This window comes from Rattus rattus, chromosome 14 (genome assembly GCF_011064425.1).
Source record: "Rattus rattus isolate New Zealand chromosome 14, Rrattus_CSIRO_v1, whole genome shotgun sequence".
Lineage (NCBI taxonomy): Eukaryota > Metazoa > Chordata > Mammalia > Rodentia > Muridae > Rattus > Rattus rattus.
In genome coordinates, this window is record NC_046167.1 from 74,536,984 (window position 1) to 74,560,399 (window position 23,416).

General features: G+C 40.5%; 1 protein-coding gene and 1 pseudogene across 1 annotated transcript in view; one reads left to right on the plus strand and one right to left on the minus strand.

Annotated features, from left to right (window-relative positions):
• Nucleotides 1-3: 3 nt before the first annotated feature.
• Nucleotides 4-23,416, plus strand: part of LOC116883317 (hippocampus abundant transcript-like protein 1) — a 54,551-nt gene continuing 31,138 nt past the window's right edge. Inside the window, exons 1-2 of the mRNA XM_032884373.1 lie at nt 4-479; nt 13,479-13,574. Coding sequence (XP_032740264.1) covers nt 366-479; nt 13,479-13,574 — 210 coding nt within the window. The 5' untranslated portion in view covers nt 4-365. The remainder of the gene's footprint in view (nt 480-13,478; nt 13,575-23,416) is intronic.
• On the minus strand, nt 21,413-22,726 carry LOC116883318 (annotated as a pseudogene).

The window sequence follows — 23,416 nt, forward strand, 5'->3', positions numbered from 1 at the left end:
CACGCAGACGGGGCGGAGCTTGCTGGAGCTACTTGAGACCGGTGGGCGTTCTCGGCGGGAGCTCCCTTTGCTTAGTTCTCTGGGCGGGACGCAGTCTCCCGACTGTTCCGGCGCCACCGGTAACTACTCACTGCCGGTGTCGGGGTCCTGCGTTCACGACAACCATTGTATAGTTGAGGGCCCTGTTCACTTCCTGCACGGATTCAGCCTCGGCGTCCTCTCGGCAGCCGGTGTCGCCACTGGCGCCGCCGCCGGAGCGGCGGGCCGCTGCGGACCGCGGAGCCCATGAAGGCTCGGGCCCCGCCGCCGCAGTTGCGGCGTCGCCGGTGTCTTGGAGCGATCCGAATCTGCCCTGGCGGGACGGCATGAGCACGGACGGGGAGTCGCCGGAGGAGCCGGGGTGGAAGGCGGTGGCCTCACCCAAGGCGTCAGCCATGCCTGAGAAGCGCGGGAGCGCTCAGGCCGCGAGCAGCAGCTGGGTAAGTTTTGACTGGGCTCGGACAGGGACTCTGGAATTTGGCTTTTCTAGGAGAGCCAGGTTCATTGAGAAGCTAGCATTCCTAGCAACTCCTCCCTAGACAAACCTCTGGGAGCTTCTTATTGACTCAAAAGCCACCGGACACGGGACGGTAAATATAATTTGGATAGCGCAAGAGTTCTCCATTCTGTGTCAATTGACAGAATCTTCTGGACACCGAGTTTGTCCAAAGCAATTTAGACAGTGGATTGGGGGGAAGTGGGCAAGGTGTCTTAAAACAATTGTTTTGCCTTGAATAGCCTACAGGGATGCTGGAGGTCTAAGTGGGAGACGCCTTTCTGATACTTCCTCCTCCTCTGGGTTTCAGAAGAGACTGGTGTACTAAGAGGAAGCTGAAGATCTCTGTAACCGAAGGTGAAAGTTCAGCCTGATCTCTAGTGACACATAAAGTTGAGATGACTTTGACAGCTAAGGAAAGCTTATTTTCCTTGACCTGGATTCACACTACAGGCCTTATCACTGCTACTTTTTCTTTTTCTTTTTCTTTTTTTAATGGTGGGAAACTAAGCACAGGGAATGTCATTTCTTTAGTCATAAGTATAAAAAGGATTTTTGGGGGAAGGATCTACTTAGGACCTAAAACTTAAGAAAGATTTGCAGTGAGTTGAGTACAAACTCATAACTATGGGAAAGTTTGTCCAATGAGAACTAGGAATTTAAGTAAAGATATGTGTAGTCAGGTGTTTTTCCAGTTTTTAAGCTTGCATATTTAATTTCTGTTAAAGAATACTAAGTGGTTACAAGTGCATATTTGACTGTGAATTCACCTTTGGAACAGATGAGAGGGTAGAGAATAAGTAGTAGTATGCAGAATGGAATCTTAAGTCAAAATTCAAACATGCAAAATTATTGAGGTAAAACAGAACCACATAGTATTTTAGGAAGCACTTACTAGGTACAAAATTGCTGTCACTCTCAAAAGTCTGCAAAGTACAGACCTTAAAGTTTTGTTCTGTCTGGATCCCTGTGGTTCATCTCCTTGGTGTTTTAGACCTAGACTAGAGCTAGTTTCTAGTCCTGATTCTACCAGAGTTTTACCACTCAGTGTCTGATCTGTAAAAATGGTCTCATATTGAAGCATGGGGGATAATTTTTTTTTCCAAAGGTAAAAAGGTTTTTCTAATGTAGAAAGTGTACCTTGTGGCATAGGTTCTGTAAAACTGGTTTTTCTCATTAAATAGGTTGCACTTCTTCCTACTCTTTAAATGAAACTAAATCACCAGTTCTCCCTCTTGGCTTCTACTAGTGGATGGACAGTACTAATAAGTGGACAGGCCAGTAGCCTAAGGAGTGTCTTCCTTTATCTCTTCCCCTCCTTCCAACATTGCATCTGTGTGGACAGATTTTAGCTTCTTGTTCTCTCTTTTGTATCCCTAGGGTTCAGGTCCTCAGCTTTTTTGCCCCTGTCTTCTTGAGATCCTGTTACCACCAGTCTGCCCCCCTCCACATTGTTGGTTAGTGAGAATGACCATGTTAATATTATTGGTAGTACCATTTCCCCAGACTTTCCCCCAGCTGACTCCCTTTGGCATACATAATAAGTAAACTGTCAAGACTGAACATCTTAGCATTGTAATTAGGTAACTATACTTGGAATTCCAGTTTCGATTTTTATTACTATGTTACTTTAGAGGAGTTATATAACTTCTCCAAATAGTAGTATGTACCTCATAAGTAGTGAGGGTTGCTGTAATCTGAACCTGCTAGACCCTAAATAAATATTTGGGGATATGCTTTGTATTTTTTGCATGTGTAAAGTTTTTAAGATTATAGTATATTTGTATATGTATGTTCATACACTTCTTCCTACCCCTTAAATGAAACTAAATCACCACTTCCCCTTCTTGGCTTCCACTAGTGGATGGACAGTACTAATTAGTGGACAAGCCAATAGCCTAAGGAGTGTGCAAGCCAATGTATGTATGTGGGTTCAGGAGCACATATGTTTTGAAACCTTATGTTTTTAAAACAAAAGCTCTCTCAACTTGGAGCTCACAGCTTTTCTAGGCTGGCTGGTTAGTGAGTCTCAAGGATCCTCCTATCTCTACTTTGTGGCCTCATCCCACCCCTTCCTCCTCTTCCTGCTACTCCGGTTACCAGCACATCCACCTTGCCCAGGTTTATATATATGTTAGATATGAACTCAGATCCTGTTGCTTGTATGTCAGGTACTTACAGAATGATCTATTTCCTCAGCTCATGTATGAATTCTGAATGGTCATATTATACATGTGAACCTTTACTGTGATAAAAATATTCAGTTCTCTCCCGTTTTCTAATTTAGAAAGGAGCCAGACCCCAGTCTAGAAACAATGTGCTCAAAGCAGAAACTTTTGTGGGTGTATTTATTCAAAGAAACCCAGACTTGTTTATTCCCTTACTTTTCTTTGGATCCTGACGCTTATCTAATTTTGGGCAAAGGTAAATTACTCACATTCTTTTCTCAACTTTAGGAATAGTTGGTACAGTAGTAAAATTTGATTGCTGAGAATACTGGTTTTTTTTTTTTTCTTTTTTCCGTATAGTTAATGGGATGACTAGCATGTGCAGGCCTAATGGAGGGTGTTTATGGCATATGCCAATACTTCTAAATTATAAATTTTTTATTTCATAGTTTTTTCCAGAATTATTTTCAAATACTGTAACATCCATGGTTTGATTTTATTCTAATGAGTTATTTTCTTTTTTCTTTGTTCCTGGTAATACTTTTATACTTTTAGATTCTTTGATATTACTACTAGTCACTGCCTAGACACAGGACTCTTATTCAACCAACAATTTTTTTCTACCCCATTAGTAAAAAGATATATGAACTTGAAAAACATTGTCAAAAAGATATCATCTGAAAAATAGAAGGGACCTAAGCCTTCAAGGAATCAGGCATTTCTTCCATGAGATCCTTTGTCTACGAGAGGGGAGTCTGTCAATTAAGCTCACATTTTATTCTTTCTGTTCTTCCTTGCTATGAGTTAATATACAATTTCAGGTGTTTTATCCAAACTTTTAATTATTGAATATATGCTGTTATATATAGTTTTTATACCCAAATAAAGTAAGTTGTTTTACAGTGATAATTTTTTGATTATTTTATTTTATACATAAGTGTTTTGCTTGCATATATGTATGTAGGCTTCATATGTGCTTGGTGTCTGCAGAGGTAGAGGAAAGCATTGGGTCCCCCGGAACTAGAGGGATGAATGGTTGTGCACCATCATGTGGGTACTGGAACCAGATCAGGATCTTCTGGAAGAGCAGTAAGTGCTCTTAACAGCTTGAACCATCTCTCCAGTCCTGTTTTGTAGCCATTTATACCTGGGCATCTGATTAATGATTTATTGCAAAGAAAATAGATTGTTCAGTGTAATATTCCAAGGTTTGTTCATGGAATAAACTCCAAGAAGCCAATATTTGGATTTCAGTAAAGAGCACTGATGAAAAGATTCATAAATCAGTACTATTCTAGTGACATTTGATGTCTCTTGAGATGACTCAGTAGGAAAAAGTTCTTGTAGCCCTATCATGCAGACCTGAGTTTATGTTCTTAGCACTCAGGTAAAGAGTTTATCAGTCTCAACTTTGAGAATTATAAAGTCTAAATATAAACCAACTCTGCATGATGGAGTATCAGATATTTAGACAATATTTAATTCTTTAAGTAAATATAAAGCATATTCATGTTTTAGTATTCTTTCATCTTTAATAGTGATATATGTCAAAGAATTATTTTGAAATAAATTTATTTACGACATATTGTCAATAATTGTTTGATTTTATACCTCCCTTTTGGTTGTACAATTGTTTAACAGTTGATTGAGCCAAGAAATGTCTATACACCATCTCTGAATAACTTATAATACACAATACAATATAAAGGCTATATAAATCATTGCTGTTACTTTATTACTTAGGGGATAATGATGAGAAAAATTTCTGAATTTCTAGTTATCTTTGAATATTTTCAATTTATGGTGAGTTGAGTCTGTTGAATTGATGTGGAAGTTACAAATTATGGAAAATTGGCTATATAATGTGATATTAGCTATAGGCAACTGGCTTACAACAGATTTATAGAACTTTATTTTCCATAGCTAACTTTTTATTTTACATTATAAAACTGGCAGTCAAATTAAATTTAGAGTTCTGAGGATAGTCTTTTTTTTCTTTTTTCTTTTCATAAATAATTAATATGTCTTCCTTCAAGGGTCTGAAACATTATATCTGGTACAAGTAACACATTTGTACCCTCTCTACCCCCTTAAAAAGTAATAACCTTTTATCTTATAAAATGCATTTATTAAAGTGGCCATACCATCTGTTCTTTAGTGCTGACCATCCTGTAAAGAAAGTGGGCCGAGACATGGAGGACAAATAGCTAGTGACTGCATGTTAGATCAAGATCAAGACAAGATGACAGCATCTCTAGTGACTTCCATGCTGGTAGGAATTGGTATTTACTGTGTACTTTGATCAGGGGATCACATTTGGAACAACAGTCTTTTTCTGACAGGCAGATCAGATTGAGAAAAGTCAATGCCCCAGTTCATCTGAACTTTTCAGGTTATGTAGACTAAACGATTTATTAAAATTTTGTATATATTAAATAATGCTGGAAATTAATATGGCAGCAATTATTTCTTAATCAGTATTTTCCCAAATCACTTCACAGAGACCTTTTAATATTTCAAAGTCTTAGGCCTTAGCTAGGCAGATTCTCAGCCAGCTCATCTAAGTTAACCTGACCACCTGGCCCGCCAGCCTCATGGCTTGTTGTCCCTTCCAGACCTGTGATCACAGCTGTCTCCACCCATGTCTCCTGGTGAAAGGCTTTCCTTCTCTTCTCAGAGCTCCTTTCTCCCTCCTAGAAAATCCCACCTTCCACTTCCTGCCCAGCTAATTGGCCATCAGACATTTCTTAAAGCCAACCAGAGAATGCCTTGGGTAGGTGAGGAGGGACAGAGACACAGCATACCCCAACAGGTTGTATTCAGGAAAGGGTAAAAGCACTGTTGGGAACTACACAGTAGCCAAGCCAAACTTTTTAGTGTAGGAAACAAGGGTGGATGCTAAGTGAAGATCTGAATTTTGCTTTACTTGAGAAGCTGGCTAATGTTGATTCCTGTTAGTTCTTAGATTTCTGGGGTGCAGGCTGCCTGCCACTTGTATATGTTGATTCTCTTTGTATAACGATACCAGCATATTATAACTGATAGGAATACACACTGGAGATGTGTGACCTTTTTGATTGAATGCCAGCTCATTTATTGTTTATATCTGAGTTTTCTCATCTGTAAAATGTAGATAATTGCTTCTAACCCTGAGTACTATTTTTTGTTAGAATTTAATGTTAGAAGCACAGTATCAGTACTCTACTTCAGTTCTGGAATTTTTCTGACCTCCAAAATGTTGTTTCTTTTTAATTGGAAACCTGAGGTTCAATATTTTGATGACTTTGCCAACATAATGCTACAATTTGGGACAAAGCCAAGGAATGTCAGCAGTCTTCCAAAACTAATCCACTTGAAAAGTAGGTATTGCAGAGACCGTATACATTAGTTGAATTGTTAAACATAAAATAAATAAATAGGTCCTTAGGAGCCCAATTAAAGATAGGAGTATTAATGCAGAACAGAGAAAGGAGATTCTCTGTGGCTGGGTTGGTGTGCTGTGGATGTTACTCCATTTATAGAGTGCTAGCCTAGTATACCAGAGGATCTAGGCTCAGTCCTAAAATAGGATGACAGAAACACTCGGGTCCAGAGGAACAGGATTTTAAATTCATATTTGGCCAGCTTGAGACCTACCAGTACTCATGTGAAGCCTTGTTTCAGAACAACAAAAGAAAACTTAGCACATTGTGGCTACATTGGGAAGATAAGCCAATAAAGAGGTCTTGTGACATGACATTTAACAAAATTCACTAAATTTTCTTTGAAGTTGTTTGCACTACAACTTGCCTGTGCTGAGAACTCTTACACACTCAGTAACATTCCTCTTTGTTCTACATTTTTTATGTATATAGAATAGTTATATTTGGAGAACCCTGAACTGGCTAATTCTCTCACACATTAATAGTGTTTGGCGAATATTTCCCTAAAAATGGAATGACCCTACTACCCAAGGAAATCCCTGTCCTATATCACCAGAATCAGGAGGGAATACCAGTACCACTTAATTTATAAAGGGAAGACTATGGATACCCAAAGCCCCCAGTTTTCTCACTCTCCCCCCTTTCTTTTTTCTTAGAAATGTAGCAGTGGATTTCTTGCAAAGGAAATGAAATACCTCTAGGATTTTAGAATTCCCATTTGCCAAGAGTAACAATCCACGAGCTTGCCTCTGTCATCATCTACATTATGTAGATTCCCTCTGCCAGAAATCTGCTTTTCTTCTCTGAAGCCCATAGGCCAGAGACTTTTTAATTTCCCCAACAGAATTAACTGGTAATCTTACATTTTGCAAATGAGGAGTTCAAAAACTTAGTTTTTTCCCAGATTGCTGTTTAGTTTTACTTCTTATCAGAACTCAAATCTATAGTAACTGACATGCCACAGGCTGATGCGTGAACCTGTGGAGCTCTTTCCAGTAAAGCTCAGTGTCCTGCAGTAGGTACTCCTCCATAGTGGGCTCAGTGACATAGGGTTCATTCTCACTGTGCTGGTCATGGGAAGCACTCATTTTTACTATCCATTGTGACCTCATCCAAGCTGCACGTGTTCCTCTAACTCTCCCCCGCCCCCACCTCTTAACCTTTATACCCACTACAGCTTTCGTACCTGAGAATAAGGCAGTTAGGAGCCACTGAGACCTGCATTTTAAATAAAATGAGTTCCAAAGTTCTGTTGGTTTGAAAAAAATGATTTGCTGCCTAAAAACAAACAAGCAAAAGCCCTTATGGTCCACCCATCCCACTGATGTTCTCGGTTCTTTTTATGCGTGGTTATGTTCTGAAGCAATGGGATCAAACAAATGCTTTGTTATATTTTTTTAAATCATAGAAACTTCCTTTCCTTTAATCTAAATTGCTTTTGAAGATGAGTAGCTTAAAGTACAAAAATGTGCTTTGGGGCACCTTTAGCAATCTCTCTCTCTCTCTCTCTCTCTCTCTCTCTCTCTCTCTCTCTCCTCTCTGTGTGTGTGTGTGTGTGTGTGTGTGTGTGTGTGTGTGTGTGTGTGTGTGCTTGTGGTAAAATACATATAACAAGATTTACTTTTATACCTTTTAAAATAGCATATTTTCATATTATGCAATGAATCTCAAGAACTTTTTACATCTGAAAAAAACAGAAACTCTGTCCTTTAAACAACTCTTTATTTCTTAGCATATAGCAGCAAACTTTTCTTCCTTTGAGAATGAAGTGTTCTTCCCCTTCTCTTTTGATAAGTTTTGGCTGAAAGTCTATTTTATTGGATTTTAGAATGGCTATTCCAGCTTGTTTCTTGGGCCCATTGGCTTGGAAAATTTTTTTCCAGGCTTTTAGTCTGAGGTAGTGTCTGCCTTTGTCACTGATGTATATTTTCTGTATTCAACAAAATGCTGGGCCCTGTTTAAGTATCCAGTCTGTTAGCCTATGTTTTTTTTTTTTTTTTTTTTTTTTTTTGCGGGGGTGGGTGTGTGGTGGTGGAATTGAGTACTTGTGTTTCTACATTTTCTGGAAGTTTAATAAGAGTAAGCCATCTCAGATCATCATTTCCAAAGTGTGGCGGCTTTATGGTTGCTAATGTAAGCTCTAATGGAAAAAATCTTCTGTGTACTCACTTTCCTGTGGATACAAGACATTTTTCCACATGGGGACTCAAAATGTTTAAGTTCACAAGTGTGTGTTATTTCCTTTGGCTGTGTTGGTCAGAACAGGTTGCTGAGCAACAGAAAGCACAGGAAGTAGAGGTAACAAACTTCCACAATATATTTTTCTGTTTTAAGTTGTGCTGGAGATTCAAGCAAAGGTCTCACTCCAGGCTAAACATTGGCTCTGTCACTGAGCCACATACATTTTCAGCCTTAGAATTCAGCCACAGTGTCATTTTGTGAAAAGGTCCATGGATGTCAGTAATTTATGTTTTTAAGTGGAGTATAAGGTAAGTGTAGAAAGATCAGTGAGTGGAAGGTTAAAAAAGATTTGAAGGCACAAGGAAAAGTAGTAAGAGGAGACAATTAAACCAGAGATATTGCCCCAGTTCGGGTTAATTGGTTTCAGGGGAAATGGAGAATCTATTTTCTTTTGAGTATGGCATCTGGTAGGTTGATCACACTCCAGTGGTTGGCTCCATGCTTGCAATCATATTTGCAGCAAATTTTTTAAAAAAGACTTACAAAAAGGAGAATATTGTTTCTGCACAGGGCCAGGCTAGGACCAGGGGTCTGGCCCACATCATGAGCTGCTGTTGCTGCTGCAGTTCACACTGCTCGCCCTGCGTGGGAGAGGAGAGCTCCAGGTCGTGGTTCTGCCTGTTGCTTGCAAGCACAGAGTTGTGCCAAGAGATTTGGGAACTCTGTGGGATCTTGCCCCAAGTTGCCCTGCCCAGCCACAAGATAACCCTGACTCTGGGCAGCATCAGAATATCCAAGAGGAGTGCTTCAGAAACCAGAAACTTTAAACGAGACCACTGACTCGTTGCAATAAGTATTTGCATGTAAAACTGTTTGGGCAAAAATCATATACTGTGTGACACAGCAGTTTGCAGTGCCACGTTGATAAAGTGCAGTGGAGAGGTGGTTAAGGTGGAATAGAGCAGTGGAAAGAGGTGGAGCAAGATATATGGCTAGGAGGCAACAGGTGTGGGAGTGTGGCCACACGTTGCTGCTGGGGAGTGTTCAGCAGTTTGGAGCTAGTGCAGGTTCTGTCCCCTAACACACTGCCCAGTGTACAGTTGCCCTGGCTCTGAGCAACAGTAGGATATCTAAGATAGAGAATGGTTCACTTTTAGGGTTGGGGCTTCTTGATGTTTATGGTCATTCTGGTGTCAGTGGTCTGGTAGTCCATGTTGCTGCTGGGGTTCATGTTGGTGTTTGTGATTCCTGTTGCTGAAGGAGGCATGTTGAAGTCTGTGGTTCATGATTCCGCAGTGCTCTGTGTTGGTGTCTATGGTCCACTTCAGCCATGAGCTGTGTTGTTGTTTGTGGTCCATGCTGCTGCAGAAGGTCATGTTGAGGTCCAGGTCTGTGCTGCCTCCACAAACCATGTGGTACTTCATGATCTATGCTGCCATTGGCTGTTATGGTCAGGAAATCTTCTTTTGCAGTAGTACGAATGACTGCAAACTCATAATTGAGAATAAGAAACAATGAAGGCTTCTATGACAAACTCACCCCTCCAGAACTCCCCCCACCAAACAGTCTAGACAGGAAGCCATTGAAGTGAGCCCTTAATAGTTGTGATAAAAATGATGAAATGTAGCTCTTCACAATCAATGGCTTGTGGTGGTGGTGGTCTGTGTGGGATTCAGTTATCTTTTAAGTGGCAGGCCACTAGGAGTTTGATCATGCTCCTGTGAGTATATAGGCAACGCAAATTGACTTGGTATTTTGTTTTTCTTTATCTTGGCCAAGGGCATAAGGGAGGAATGGGAAGCAAATGTGATCAGGGTGTGTTCTATAAAATAGCCAAATAATCAATAAAAATATTGTTGGAAAAAAAGAGAGTAGCAGCTGGACTGTGGTGATATATGGTTGTAATTCCAGCACTCTAGAGGGAGAAGTAGGTGAATCCCTGTGAGTTTGAGGCCAGCCTGGTAAGGAAGAGGAGAAGGGAGAAGAGTGTTATTGATGTGAAATCTTCTGGGAAGTGTTTCCTGAGAATCCGCAGATAGACCTTTGCTCCAGATATTATATGGCCAAGGTTGTACCTTGTGCTGGCAGCCAAACTTGGTAGCTACCTAGGTGATGCTTGTTTTGAAAGTATGAAGTTGTCATGAAGAGCAGCTAAGTGTTGTCACTGTGTGGCAGGGCTGGAGTCCTTGAAGATAGCCTAGAAGAGACTGCTACTGAAAGTGCAGTCCAGTTGCAGCAAGGGGCCCTTGCCCTACAGTTTTGGAGATGCCAGTACAGTGGGATGACCATTGAGAACAGCATCAGTAGTGGAGTGGAACCAGCCAGGGCCTAAAGGACAAACTGTGCTGCAGAGGGTACAGCTGGTGAAATGACACAAACCCCTTAGAGAAGCCCAGTGGATTGTGAGTGAATCCCAGATAATTGGACACATCAGATTTACACTGTTAGAGTATGGTTTTGCTTAATTCAGATTGTGACTGTGTCCTGATTCTTCGCTCTTTAAGAAAGTATTGTTTTTAATTTTTAAGTAATATTTACATCTCTGTTTCATAGAAGTGTAGGTTATTTACTTTTTAAAAAAAATTATTTAATCTGTTTTTACAATCCAGATTTTATCTCCCTCCTGGTCTGCTCTCTGACTGTTCCATATCTCATATCTCCTCTTCCCCCAACCCCTATCTCTAAGAGGATGCGCCCTCTACACCCCTCCCCCCAAACCCCCTCTGTGACCCTCATCCCTGTGACCCCACAAGACCTACCCACTCCCTGGGGCCTCCAGTCTCTCTCTTTTTCCCCCCATTGGATATTTTTTATTTACATTTCAAATGTTATTCCCTTTCCTGGTTTCCCATCCATAAGCCCCCATCCCATCCCCCTCTCCCTACTTCCATAAAGGGTTTTCCCCTCCCCAACCAACCCCCCCACCCCTGACTTTCCCCTGCACTGGGGGTCTAGCCTATAGCAGGACCTAGGGCTTCTCCTCCCATTGGTGCCCAACAAGGCCATTCTCTGCTACATATGCAGCTGGAGCCATGGATCTGTCCATGTGTAGTCTTTAGTCTGTCCATGGGTAGTGGCTTAGTCCCTGGGAACGCTGGTTGGTTGGTATTGTTGTTCTTATGGGGGTTGCAAACCCCTTCAGCTCCTTCAGTCCTTTCTCTAATTCCTCTAACGGGGACCCAATTCTCAGTTCAATGGTTTGCTGCTAGCATTTGCCTCTGTATTTGTCATGCTCTGGCTGAGCCTCTCAGGAGACAGCTATATCAGACTCCTGTCAGCATGCACTTCTTGGCTTCATCAATTTTACCTAGTTTTGGTGGCTGTATATATATGGGCTGTATACCCAGGTGGGGCAGGCTCGGAATGGCCATTCTTTCAGTCTCTGCTCCAAACTTTGTCTCTCTATCTCCTCCTATGAATATTTTTGTTCCCCTTTTAAGAAGGAGTGAAGCATCTGCACTTTGGACACCCTTCTTCTCTTGAGCTTCATGTGGTCTATGGATTGTATCTTGGGTAATTTGAGCTTTTGGGCTAACATCCACTTATCAGTGAGTGTATATCATGTGTGTTTTTCTATGATTGGGCTTTCTCACTCAGGATGATATTTTCTAGTTCCATCCATTTGCCTATGCATTTCATGAAGTCATTGTTATTGATAGCTGAGTAGTACTCCATTGTGTAGATGTACCACATTTTCTGTATCCATTCCTCTGTTGAAGGACATATGGGTTCTTTCCAGCTTCTGGCTATTATAAATAAGGCTACTATGAACAGAGTAAAGCATGTGTCCTTGTTGTATATTAGAGCATCTTTTGGGTATAAGCCTAGGAGAGGTATATCTGGGTCCTCTGGTAGTGCAGTGCCCAATTTTCAGAGGAACTTCCAGACTGATTTCCAGAGTGGTTGTACCAGTTTGCAATCCCACCATCAATGGAGGAACGTTCTTCTTTCTCCACATCCTCGCCAGTATCTGTTGTCTCCTGAGTATTTGATCTTAGCCATTCTGACTAGTATCGGGTGGAAACTCAGGGTTGTTTTGATTTGCATTTCCCTGATGACTAAGGATGTTGAACATTTCTTTAGGTGTTTCTCAGCCATTCGGCATTCCTCAGCTGTGAATTCTTTGTTTAGCTCTGTACCCCATTTTTTAATAGGGTTATGCTCTCTGGAGTCTAACTTCGTGAGTTCTTTGTATATTTTGGATATTAGCCCTCTATCAGCTGTAGGATTGGTAAAGATCTTTCCCCAATCTGTTGGTTGCCATTTTGTCCTAATGACAGTGTCTTTTGCCTTACAAAAGCTTTGCAGTTTCATGAGGTCCCATTTGTCAATTCTTGATCTTAGAGCAGAAGCCATTGGTGTTTGTTCAGGAAATTTTTCCCAGTGCCCATGTGTTCTAGGCTCTTCCCCACTTTTTCTTCAATTAGTTTGAATGTATTTAGTTTTCTGTGGAGGTCCTTGATCCACTTGGACTTAAGCTTTGTACAAGGAAATAAGAATGATTCAATTTACATTCTTCTACATGCTGACCTTCAGTTGAACCAGCACCATTTGTTGAAAATGCTATCTTTTTTCAACTGGATGGTTTTAACTCCTTTGTCAAAGATCAAGTGACCATAGGTGTGTGGGTTCATTTCTGGGTCTTCAGTTCTATTCCACTGATCTACCTGCTTGTCCCTGTACCAATACCATACAGTTTTTATCACTATTGCTCTGTAATACTGCTTGAGGTCAGGGATGGTGATTCCCCCAGAAGTCCTTTTATTGGGTCAGTTGTATTTGCTAGTTTATGTCAGCTTGACACAAACTAGAGTCATTAGAGAGGAGAGAACCTCAAATGAAAATACCTCCATACGAACTATCTGTAGGAGAGCCTGTAGAGCATTCCTAGTTAGTGACTGATTGGTAGGGTTCAGTGCATTGTGGGTGAAGCCATCCCTGGGCATTATAGACTCTCTGCAACTATAAGCCAAAATAAACTTCTATAAATTGCTTATGGTCATGGCTTTTACCACAGTGATGAAAAAATAACCAATACATAACTGTATCCTAGTCCCCAGTGTGGTTTTATTTTAAGTGATAGAGGTGGTCCAAAGTTTATATATTTCTTCATACATTGAAGATAATATCTTATGTTTATTATTGTTTTTAACAGCATTCTTTTCTTTTCAGCTACAAGGTTTTGGCCAGCCAAGTGTTTACCATGCCGCTTTTGTAATCTTCTTTGAATTCTTTGCGTGGGGCCTGTTAACAACTCCAATGTTGACTGTAAGTACTACTGGACCTTTAAACATGGTGTATATGAAATACAAGACATTGTTGAAGTTGGTTTTTTTTTTTTATTTGGATGTTATTGGTTTTTGATTTAAGCACCTAATGATGAATGTGAAATTAAACATATGCTTGGTTTTGATAACTTCTCTACACAGCCGTTTCTTTAAATCAAATATTGAATTTCTTTTTAAAAATTGTCTTTTAAAACATTTATGTATATGACTCTTGTTTATATGTATATTTATGTACCTCTTGCCATGCCTACTTCTGGAGACATGCCTAGTGCGAGGCACACATCATTATATCCCCTGAAACTGGTATTACAGGTGGTTGTGAGTTACCATGTAGGTACTCAGAATTGAACCTGGGTTCTCTGGAAGTGCAGCAGTGCTCTTAACTGCTGAGCCATCTCTCTAGCAGCATATATATTTGCCAAGAAATAAGGTGTTTGATGTATGCATATGTCATCAAACAAGTACCAGAGAAGATGTGGGGATCAGGGGTGGGGTGTGGGGTGGTACAGATTTTAAGAATTACTTAACACTTATGGTAAGTTTTAAATGTCTTTGAAATTAAGTTTCAGTTGTCTTTAGTTAGTTTTAAAAATAACGAATAGGCCAGGTGTAGTGAGTGGTATATGCCACTGGGGAGGCAGAGACAGGTAGACTCCGTTTAAGGCTAGCCTGATCTACAGGAGTTCCAGGACTGTACAAAAAATCTTATCTCTCAAAAAATAAAACAAACAACAAACAAAAGCACTAATAGTTCTCTCTTCTTAGTCGTTATTTTGCCATAGCAGAAAGGTCCTTTCATACATTCAATTTTTGTCTCATAGTTAATTCTTGAAAAATATAGAAGTTTAAAAGGTAGACATTAGCCAGTTAGCCTTATAGAAGATTTTGGCATGAATTTTTAGAGAATATTTCATTATTACTAATTTTTGTGTGTGTGCATACATGTATATGTTTTTGTAGGCCAGAGAACAGTGGGAGAATGAAAACTGAAAAAGAATACCAAAATTCCAAATTTATAAATTCCAAAATCCTCCCAAGTAGTTAATATCTTTGGGACACTCTTAACCTTTTATCAGGGGCCCTATTTTTATTTTGTTGTTAATTTTTTCACTCATTGGTTTGAAATTAGTATACATAGTGCTGGCTTGCACCTCATAGCTTGCTCAGCCTGCTTTCTTATAGAATCCAGGACAACCAGCCCAGGGGTAGCATCACCCACAATGTGCCGGGCCCTCCCCAATAAATCACTAAGAAAATGCCCTACAGATTTACCTATGTCCTGATCTTAATGGAGGCATCTTCTCAGTTAAGGCTTCCTCCTCTCTGATGATTCTAGCTTGTGTTAAATTGAAATGAAACTAGCCAGTGCAAAAACAATGTTTTCCACTTATATCTCCTTGCTATTAATCCTTTTCTCTCAGTACCTTATGTTAATCTCCTTTCTTCCTTCACTAACCCTTTGGTCTTTGATCTCCTTTAAGACCTCCTTTCCCCCTCATGGTCCCCTTTTGTTTTCATGGGCTATATCTCTCCATACACATGATTTAATTTTGAGAGATTACATGTTTTTAGGAATTTATCCACATTTTTTTCTAGATCTGTTTCTGCTAATCGAAAAGTGACTTTTTAAAAGTTCCTGACAATCCCATTATAGTTCATTATAGTCTATTACAACATGCCTTTTCATCTTAATTGTTAGTAATTTTGTCTATTCTTTCTTTTCATTCATTTCACTAGAATTTGTCAGTATTATATCTCTTTTCAAAGAACTACTCTTTTTAATACACACACACACACAGTCTTTATTAGTTCCTACTCTAATTTGTTGTTTCTTGCTGTCTACTGCATTTTAGTTTGCCTTATTTTTCTTTTAAATTAAATTTTTTTTACTTATTTACTTTACATCCTGCTCCCCCGCCACACACACACACAATTTCAGCCCCTCCTACAATTCTTCCCTTCTCCTCTGAGCAGGTTTGGGGGTGGGGGCTCCCTGGGTGCCCCAACCCTGGGACTTCAAGTCTCTGCTAGGTGCTTCCTCTCCCACTGAAGCCAAACAAAGCAGCCCAGTTAGGAGAACATATCCTATAAGCAACCGCTTTTGGGATAGCCCCGTTCCAGTTCAGGATCCACACGAAGGTTAAGATGTACAACTGCTGCATATGTTTAGGGAGACCTAGATCCAGCCTGTGTATGTTCTTTGGTTGTTGGTTCAGACTCTGAGAGCCCCAAGGGTCCAGGTTAGTTGGCTCTGTTGGTCTTCCTGAGGTATATGTCATTAGGTTGTGATCTAAATTTTTTTTAATTACTCACTTTATATCCTGATCATTACCCGCCTCTGAGTCAACCCCTTCTATTCTCCTTGCATTGGGTGGGAGATCCCCTGAGTATACCCGCCCCAGGGAATGGCTACTCCAGCTTGCTTCTTGGGTCCATTTGCTTGGAAAACTTTTTTCTAGCCCTTTACTCTGAGGTAATGTCTATCTTTATTGCTGAGGTGTGTTGCTTGTATGCAGCAGAACCATAGAGCCTGTTTTGGCACACATTCTGTTAGCCTGTGTCTTTTTATTGGGGAATTGAGTCCATTGATGTTGAAAGATATTAATGACCAGTGATTGTAACTTCTTGTTATTTTGATGTCAGTGGTGTTAGTAGTCAGTCATCTTCCTCTCTTTTCTCTGTGTGTCTTTGTTTATTTTGTGTGTGTGTGTGTGTGTGTGTGTGTGTGTGTGTGTGTCCCTTGTTTCTTCTGGTGTGGAATTATTATTTCTGGTATTTTCTTGGATGTAGTTATCCTCACTGGGTTTGACTTTCCTTCTAGTTTTCTGTAGTGTTGGATTTGTAGATAGATATTATTTCAATTTGGATTTGGCTTGAATATCTCTTTTCCTCCATCTATGGTGATTAGGTTTAGGTTGGCATCTGTGGTTTTTTTTTTTTGTTTTTTTTTTTTTTTTCCAAGAGATTGAAGATATCTTTCCAGGCCCTTCTAGCTTTTATAGTTTCTGTTGAGAAGTCTGGTGTAATAGGTGTAATAGATCTGACTTCATATGTTATCTAACCTTTACCCTTACCACTATTAATATTCTTTCTTTGTTCTGTAGATTTTTGTGTTTTGATTATATCTGGCAGGAGGATTTTCTTTTCTGGTCTAATTAGTGTTCTCTAAGCTTCTGGTATGTTTATAGACATCTCTTTAGATTGGGAAAGTTTTCTTCTATGATTTTGTTGAGAATATCTTCTGGGCCTTGGAGCTGGGACTCTTCACCTTCTTCTATTCCTATTGTTAGGTTAGGTCTTTTCATGGTATGCCAGATTTCCTGGATGTTTTGTGTCAGGAATATTTTAGAGTTAACATTTTCTTTAACTGATGTAACAATTTCTTCTATTGTATCTCTTAACACCTGAGTTTCTCTCTTCCATCTCCTGTATTCTGTTGGTGATGTTTACATCCCTAGGTTTTCCATCTCCTAGGATTCCTTCAATTTATGTTTTCTTTATTGCTTCTATTTCCATTTTCAGGTTTTGAACAGCTTTATTTATTTCCTTTACCTGTTTGATTGTATTTTCATGTAAGTCTGTAAGTGATCCATTTGTTTCCTCTTTAAAGGTCTCTATCATCTTTTCAAGACTGGATTTAAGGTCATTTTCTTGTGCTTAGGTTGTGTTAGAATATCCAGGCCTTACAGTAGTAGGGTAGCTGTGTTCTGAAGGTGTCATATTGTCTTGGCTTTTGTTGATTGTGTTCTTTTGAGAGCCTTTAGCCATCTTGATAGCTGTGGTCCCTGAATTTTCCTGTTGTAGTAGGTATTGGGCGGGTGGGGGGTTAACCTTGATAGTCTTGATTTAGCAGGCCTGTGATGGGTATCCTCTGGCTGTATGGCTCTGGATCTACACATCTTATGGTTCAGGATCCATAGGACTGTATAGTTCAGGAGGTGCAGGTCTAATGCAAGTGGGCAGAGAGGTGCAGGAGAATGGATGTTCACCTTGGCTAGCAGACTGCTCAGGGCACCTTGGCAGGCTCAGAGAACTTACCAAGCATGGAAAAATGAGTGGGAGAAGGGAAGCTTACCTGTATGGTTCAGAATTCACAGGTTTGATGAAGGTGGGGAGAGGTGTGGGGAGAATAAAGGGTCCCCCTAGATAGCAGGCTGCTCAGGGAGGGCAGGCGTCTTGGCTTCCTCCAGAGGACTCTGTGATTTAAAGTTTTAATGTTTGCTTTTACAATGAATCATTTCTCTCAGAGCCCTCTTTTAGGTATATCCCAGAAAAGTTATCATTTTCATTTGTGTCTAACAAGCCTTTTCTTCTTTGTTTTTGTTTTGTTTTGTTTTCAATGATCTTTGTTTAGTTTCCAAGCATTTGTATAGTTTCTGTGGTTTCTCACACTGTTTTATTGTTCTGTGGTCTGGGCCAGATTAGAGGAGATTATTTTTTTTTTTGCAAATGGTCCTAGGAAAATTCTAAGAATATTTATTTTCCATCCATTATGTGGAATATTCTGTGTAGACATACATACAGTTTTTCCATAGATATGTTAAATCCAAGTGATTGGTGCTATAATTTAACTTAAATCTTCCAAATTAAAACTCAGAAGAGAATATAACATGTAAAAATGAGAATGATGTTTAGAAGACCACTCCAAAAATGATAGTGGGATGTGAACCTCCTATTTTTAGTTCTGTCTTAGCTTAGTGTGTCTTAGTGTTTACTTTATGGCATTGGTAGTTCCATCATTAGGTACATAAATATCTATTTTTTTTTTTTTTTTTTTTTTTTTGGTTTTTTTTTTTTCGGGGTTGGGGGCCGAACCCAGGGCCTTGCGCTTCCTAGGCAAGCGACTCTACCACTGAGCTAAATCCCCAACCCCATATATATAGTTTTTATATCTTCTTTTTTTTAATTTTGTAATTATATTTATGTACAGAAAACTTAAGTGTACATTTAGCCAAGTTTAGTGGCGAGTTCTTTAGCCTTTGCCTTTTCCAGCTTGGCAATGCAAGCCACAGACTTAGGACCCAGGATGTTGCCTCCCCAGTGGCGGCGGATCTCGTCATATCTGTCATTATAATTGGTCCTAACAGCTTCCACCAGTTTAGCCAGAGCACCCTTGTCTTCCGAGTTAACCTGTGTGAAGGCAGCAGTGGTGCATGTCTTCCTGTGGACCAGGAGCCCCAGCCTGGCCTTTCCCTTGATGATGCAGTAGGGCACCCCCATCTTTCGACACAGGGCAGGCAGGAAAACCACCAGCTCAATGGGGTCTACATCATGGGCAATCACCACCAGCTGAGCCTTCTTGTTCTCCACCAAGGTGGTGACTGTATTGACCCCTGCTCGGAGGACAGGTGGTCTCTTAGTTGGAGCAAGTTTCCTCTCAGCTTGGGCCAGCAGCCTTTGCTTCTTCTCCTGCTTTGTCTTTGGCCTGTACTTGTGGGCGAGCTTAAGCAGCTGAGTCACTGTTTGCCTGTCCAGGGCCTGGGTGAACTGGTTGATGGCAGGAGGTACTTTGAGCCACTTATAGAGGATGGCTCTTTGCTGCTGTAGCCTGATGTAGCGGGGCCATTTGACGAAGCGCGTGAGATCTCTTTTGGGCTGGATGTCCTGCCCAGTGTCGAAGTTCTTAGGCCTTTTCTCAAACAAAGGATTGACCACCTTTTTGGCCTCTTGTTTCTTGACCACGGCGGGGGCCGGGACCACCTTCTTCCCCTTGGCCTTCTTTCCTTTGGGCATCTTGCTCGGCTGGAGGAGAGCTATATCTTTTTGATAATTTATTTCTTTTATTGATGTAATACTCTCTATCTTTGAACTAGTTTTGGTTTGACATCTATTTTTTCATATCTGGGAATAACTATGCCTGCTTGTTTTAAGCTTCCATTTGCTAGATTATATTAACATTTAACCATTAGCTCTTAGTTTATAGCTATCTTTGCTAGTGAGACATGTTTCTTGGAATCAACAGATATAGTTGTATATTGTTTTTCAATCTAGTTAGTCATACTGCCTCTTTACTTGCTCAGTTGATATTTGCATTAAAGCATGTCTTAGTTACTTTTCTATTACCTTGAAAAGACACCATGATCAAGACAACTTAAAGAGTTTATAGGCGGGGTTGGGGATTTAGCTCAGGGGTAGAGCCCTTGCCTAGCAAACGCAAGGCCCTGGGTTCGGTCCCCAGCTCTGGAAAAAAAAAAAAAAAAAGAAAAAAAAAAGAGTTTATAGGCATTTACTTCCAGAGGGTTAGAGTCCCTGCCCATTACAGCATGCAGTAGGGAGCATGGCTGCAGGAAGGTAGGCATAGCACTGGAGCAGGAGGGAGAACTTACCTCCTGATCCAAACAGGAGGGGGAGGGGGAGGGAGGCAGGGAGAGGGAGGAGGAGGGAGGAGGGAGGGAGGGAGGAGGGAGAGAGAGAGAGAGAGAGAGAGAGATAGAGAATATGAATGAGAATGAATATGTACAAACAGGAATTTTTTAAAACCTTAAAACATACCTCTAGTGATAACCTTCTCCAACAAGATCATTACCTTCAATCCTTTCTCAAACAGTTCCATCAATAGGTTCAATGGTTGGCTGTTTTTTTCTTTTTTTTTTTTTTTTTTTTTTTTTTTTTTTTTTTTTTTTTTTTTTTTTTTTTTTTTTTTTCCCCCTTTTTTTTTTTTTTTTTTTTTTTTTTTCTTTTTTTTTTTTTTTTTTTTTTTTTATTTTTTTTTTTAATTTTTTGGTTTTCTTTGTTTAATAGTATGGTTTCCTTCCCTGCTTTCTGTTTTTATCTGTTTCTAAGATATCCTTTTGGTGTGCTTTTGTGGATGGGACTATCTTCTTCCTCTCCGTATAATATTCCTTTAAATATTTTTGCAGTGTTTTCTTGGTTGTCCTGAAATACCTTATTGTTGTGCCTATCTTGAAAGTTCTTATTACTTCATCAATTTTAAGAAATAACCTTACTGCATATAAAATCTTGGCTTATAGTTACTTTGAAAGTTTCAAATAGTCTATACTTAGGTACCTAAATTTGTAAGAAAAAAAAAACCCTAAATCTTTTAGCAACAGTCCTTAATTTTTTAATGTTATTTCTTTTGTACTTTGAATATCTTGACTATGATATATCCTATCAATTTAGGCTTCCATTTCTTTCTCTAGGTTTGGGAAATGTTTTGAAATGTTTTCTTCTTTTTCGGAGACCTGACTTTTAATAGCAGAGCTCCAGCCCCAGAAAACAAGATAGACAGCAAGCTATGCAAAGCTGCCAGAGGTGCAAAGCGCAAACAACTAGGAGGTTGCTCTTGTTCCTGCCCATCCCCCGAGATTGTGAGGTGGCTGCATGCCCAGGAACTTTGGGGCTGCCCAGTCCTCATTCCCAAGTCCTCAGTGGTCAATGAAGCCTGGGCCAAGTCTTGCTTCTAGAGCTGTTGAGTGAAGTAGCAGCAAGAAGAATAAAGTAGTTCAACCACCCAACACAGAAGCTATCAGTTCCTACTTCAAAGTGAAGACTTGTATCTTGCAATAACTTGAAGCTAAACAGATAGGTCCAGGATTTGGTCCCTGTTTCTTTCCTATCCTGGGCATCCTTAGGACCTTACATCAAAGTCCTTAGGTTTATACCTTCTGGGGTTCAATGTGGGCCCCCTTGGCAAGTCTCATTCAGCCATGTAAAGATAAAATAAAAGGTCATGAGTGGCAAATAGCAGGAGGTAGCAGCCAAAGCTGAAAGGGAAGACAAGCAGAAGTTCAAGCAGTGACAAAGGGAGCAAGAAATCATGCAAGGAGACTTTATTTTGAGAGGATTTTTGCAATAAACACAGTAAACAGGCTCCAAGTAGCTGTCTATTCTTCTCCCTCATCCTCGTCCTCATAGGAGTTGATGTGTACTTCCTCACAATCTTTTTCCAGGGCAGCTGTTTCCTCTCGAGCTTCAGAGAACTCCCCCTCCTCCATTCCCTCACCCACATATCAGTGTACAAAAGCCCTCTTGTCATACATCAAGTCAAACTTGTTGTTCAGGCAGGCCCAGGCTTCAGCATGGCAGTTGTGTTGCTCAGCATGCACACTGCATGCTGCACCTTGGCCAGGTCATCCCAAGGCACCATAGTGGGTAGCCAGTAGTTAATACCAACCTGGAAGCCTGTGGGGCACCAGTCCACAAAGTGGATGCTGCGCTTCATCTTGATGGCAGTGATGGCAGCATTCACATCCTCGGGCACCACATCTCCATGGTATATCAGGCAGCAGGCCATGTACTTGCCATGCCGAGGGTCACATTTCATCATCTGGTTGTCAGACTCAAAACAGGCATTGGTGATCTCTGCCACTGACAGCTACTCGTGGTAGGTCTTCTTCACAGAAATGACTGGTGCATAGGTAGCCAAGGGGAAGTGGATGAGAGATTGGTCTGGAACTTCCACATTGAGGGCCCCATCAAAGCGCAAGGAAGCTGTGATGGAGGAGACAATTTGACTGATGGTGGTGATTGAGGTTGGTATAGGTTGGATGCGCAATATTTAGGGTACGGCAGTAGACGTCATAAATGGCCTTGTCCACCATGAAGGCACAGTTTGAGTGTTCCAGGGTGGTATGGTTGGTTAGGATGGAGGTGTAGGGCTCCACTACAGCTGTAGATACTTGTGGGGCTGGGTAGATAGATGGAGAACTCCAGCTTGGACTTCTTGCCATAGTCAACAGAAAGCCGCTCCTCTAGCAGGGAAATGAAGCTGGAGCCATTGTCCCCTGCAAAGCTGTGGAATACTAGGAAGCCCTGAAGTCCTGTACACTGATCAGACAGCTGGCGGATCTGGTCCAGCATCTCCTCACCAATGGTGTAGTGATCACAGGCATAATTGTTGGCTGCATCTTCTTTCCCAGTGATAAGCTGTTCTATGTAGAAGAGCTGGCATTATGGGCCATTTTGATCTCATCAATTACAGGAGGCTCCAGATCCAAAGACTGCTTGAGCCACAAGTTTTCCAGCTCTAGTTTCACAGAAGAAGTCGGTGAAGGAGTTGTCCCCTCCACCAGTGGTCTTATCACTGGGCATCTGCCCATCAAGCTGAATCCCATGTTTCAGACAGTAGAGCTCCCAGCAGGCATTGCCCATCTGGACACCTGCCTGCCCCACAAGGACTGAAATGCACTCACGTATGCTGAGTTTGGGTTGGAGGTCTCATGTAGAGTTGGGGTCCCAGCTCTCAGTGAGATCTCCAAATGCTTTCATGATATAAATTGTCATCACCTAATGCTTAGTCCTCAATCGCCCTTTCTCCTGCTTTTTCTAATTTCTTAACTTTGGTCTCTTGACTATGTCATAGACTTGGAAGTTTTGATCATCTTTGTTACTTTTTTTGGTTGTTGTTGTTTTTGTATTTTATGTCTGAATATACTATTGTCTTACCCATCCTTGTAATTTTCTTTTTGGTTTCATTGCTTATGCTTTCTACTCTCTTTTATTTTGTTTATTTTTATTTATTTTGTCTTAAGAAGTTGATTTTTTTTTCATATCTAGAATTTGAATTTGGTTCCTTTCAGAGGCTGAACTTCTTGTTCAATTTCTTCTGATAACAATTTTGTCTACATTGATAGAATTTTTGAGTAGGTCGCCTTTGAGTTGATTCCTTTCTTTCATTCTCTGCTTATTTGAGTCTTTTTTTTTTTTTTTTTTTTTTTGGTTCTTTTTTTTTGGAGCTGGGGACCGAACCCAGGGGCCTTGCGCTTCCAGGCAAGCTCTACCACTGAGCTAAATCCCCAACCCCTTGAGTCATTTTTAAAGTAGGAATGTGAAGTGTATTTCTGGCATTTTAGCCATCTTCCTATCTTTTGTTTACAATAT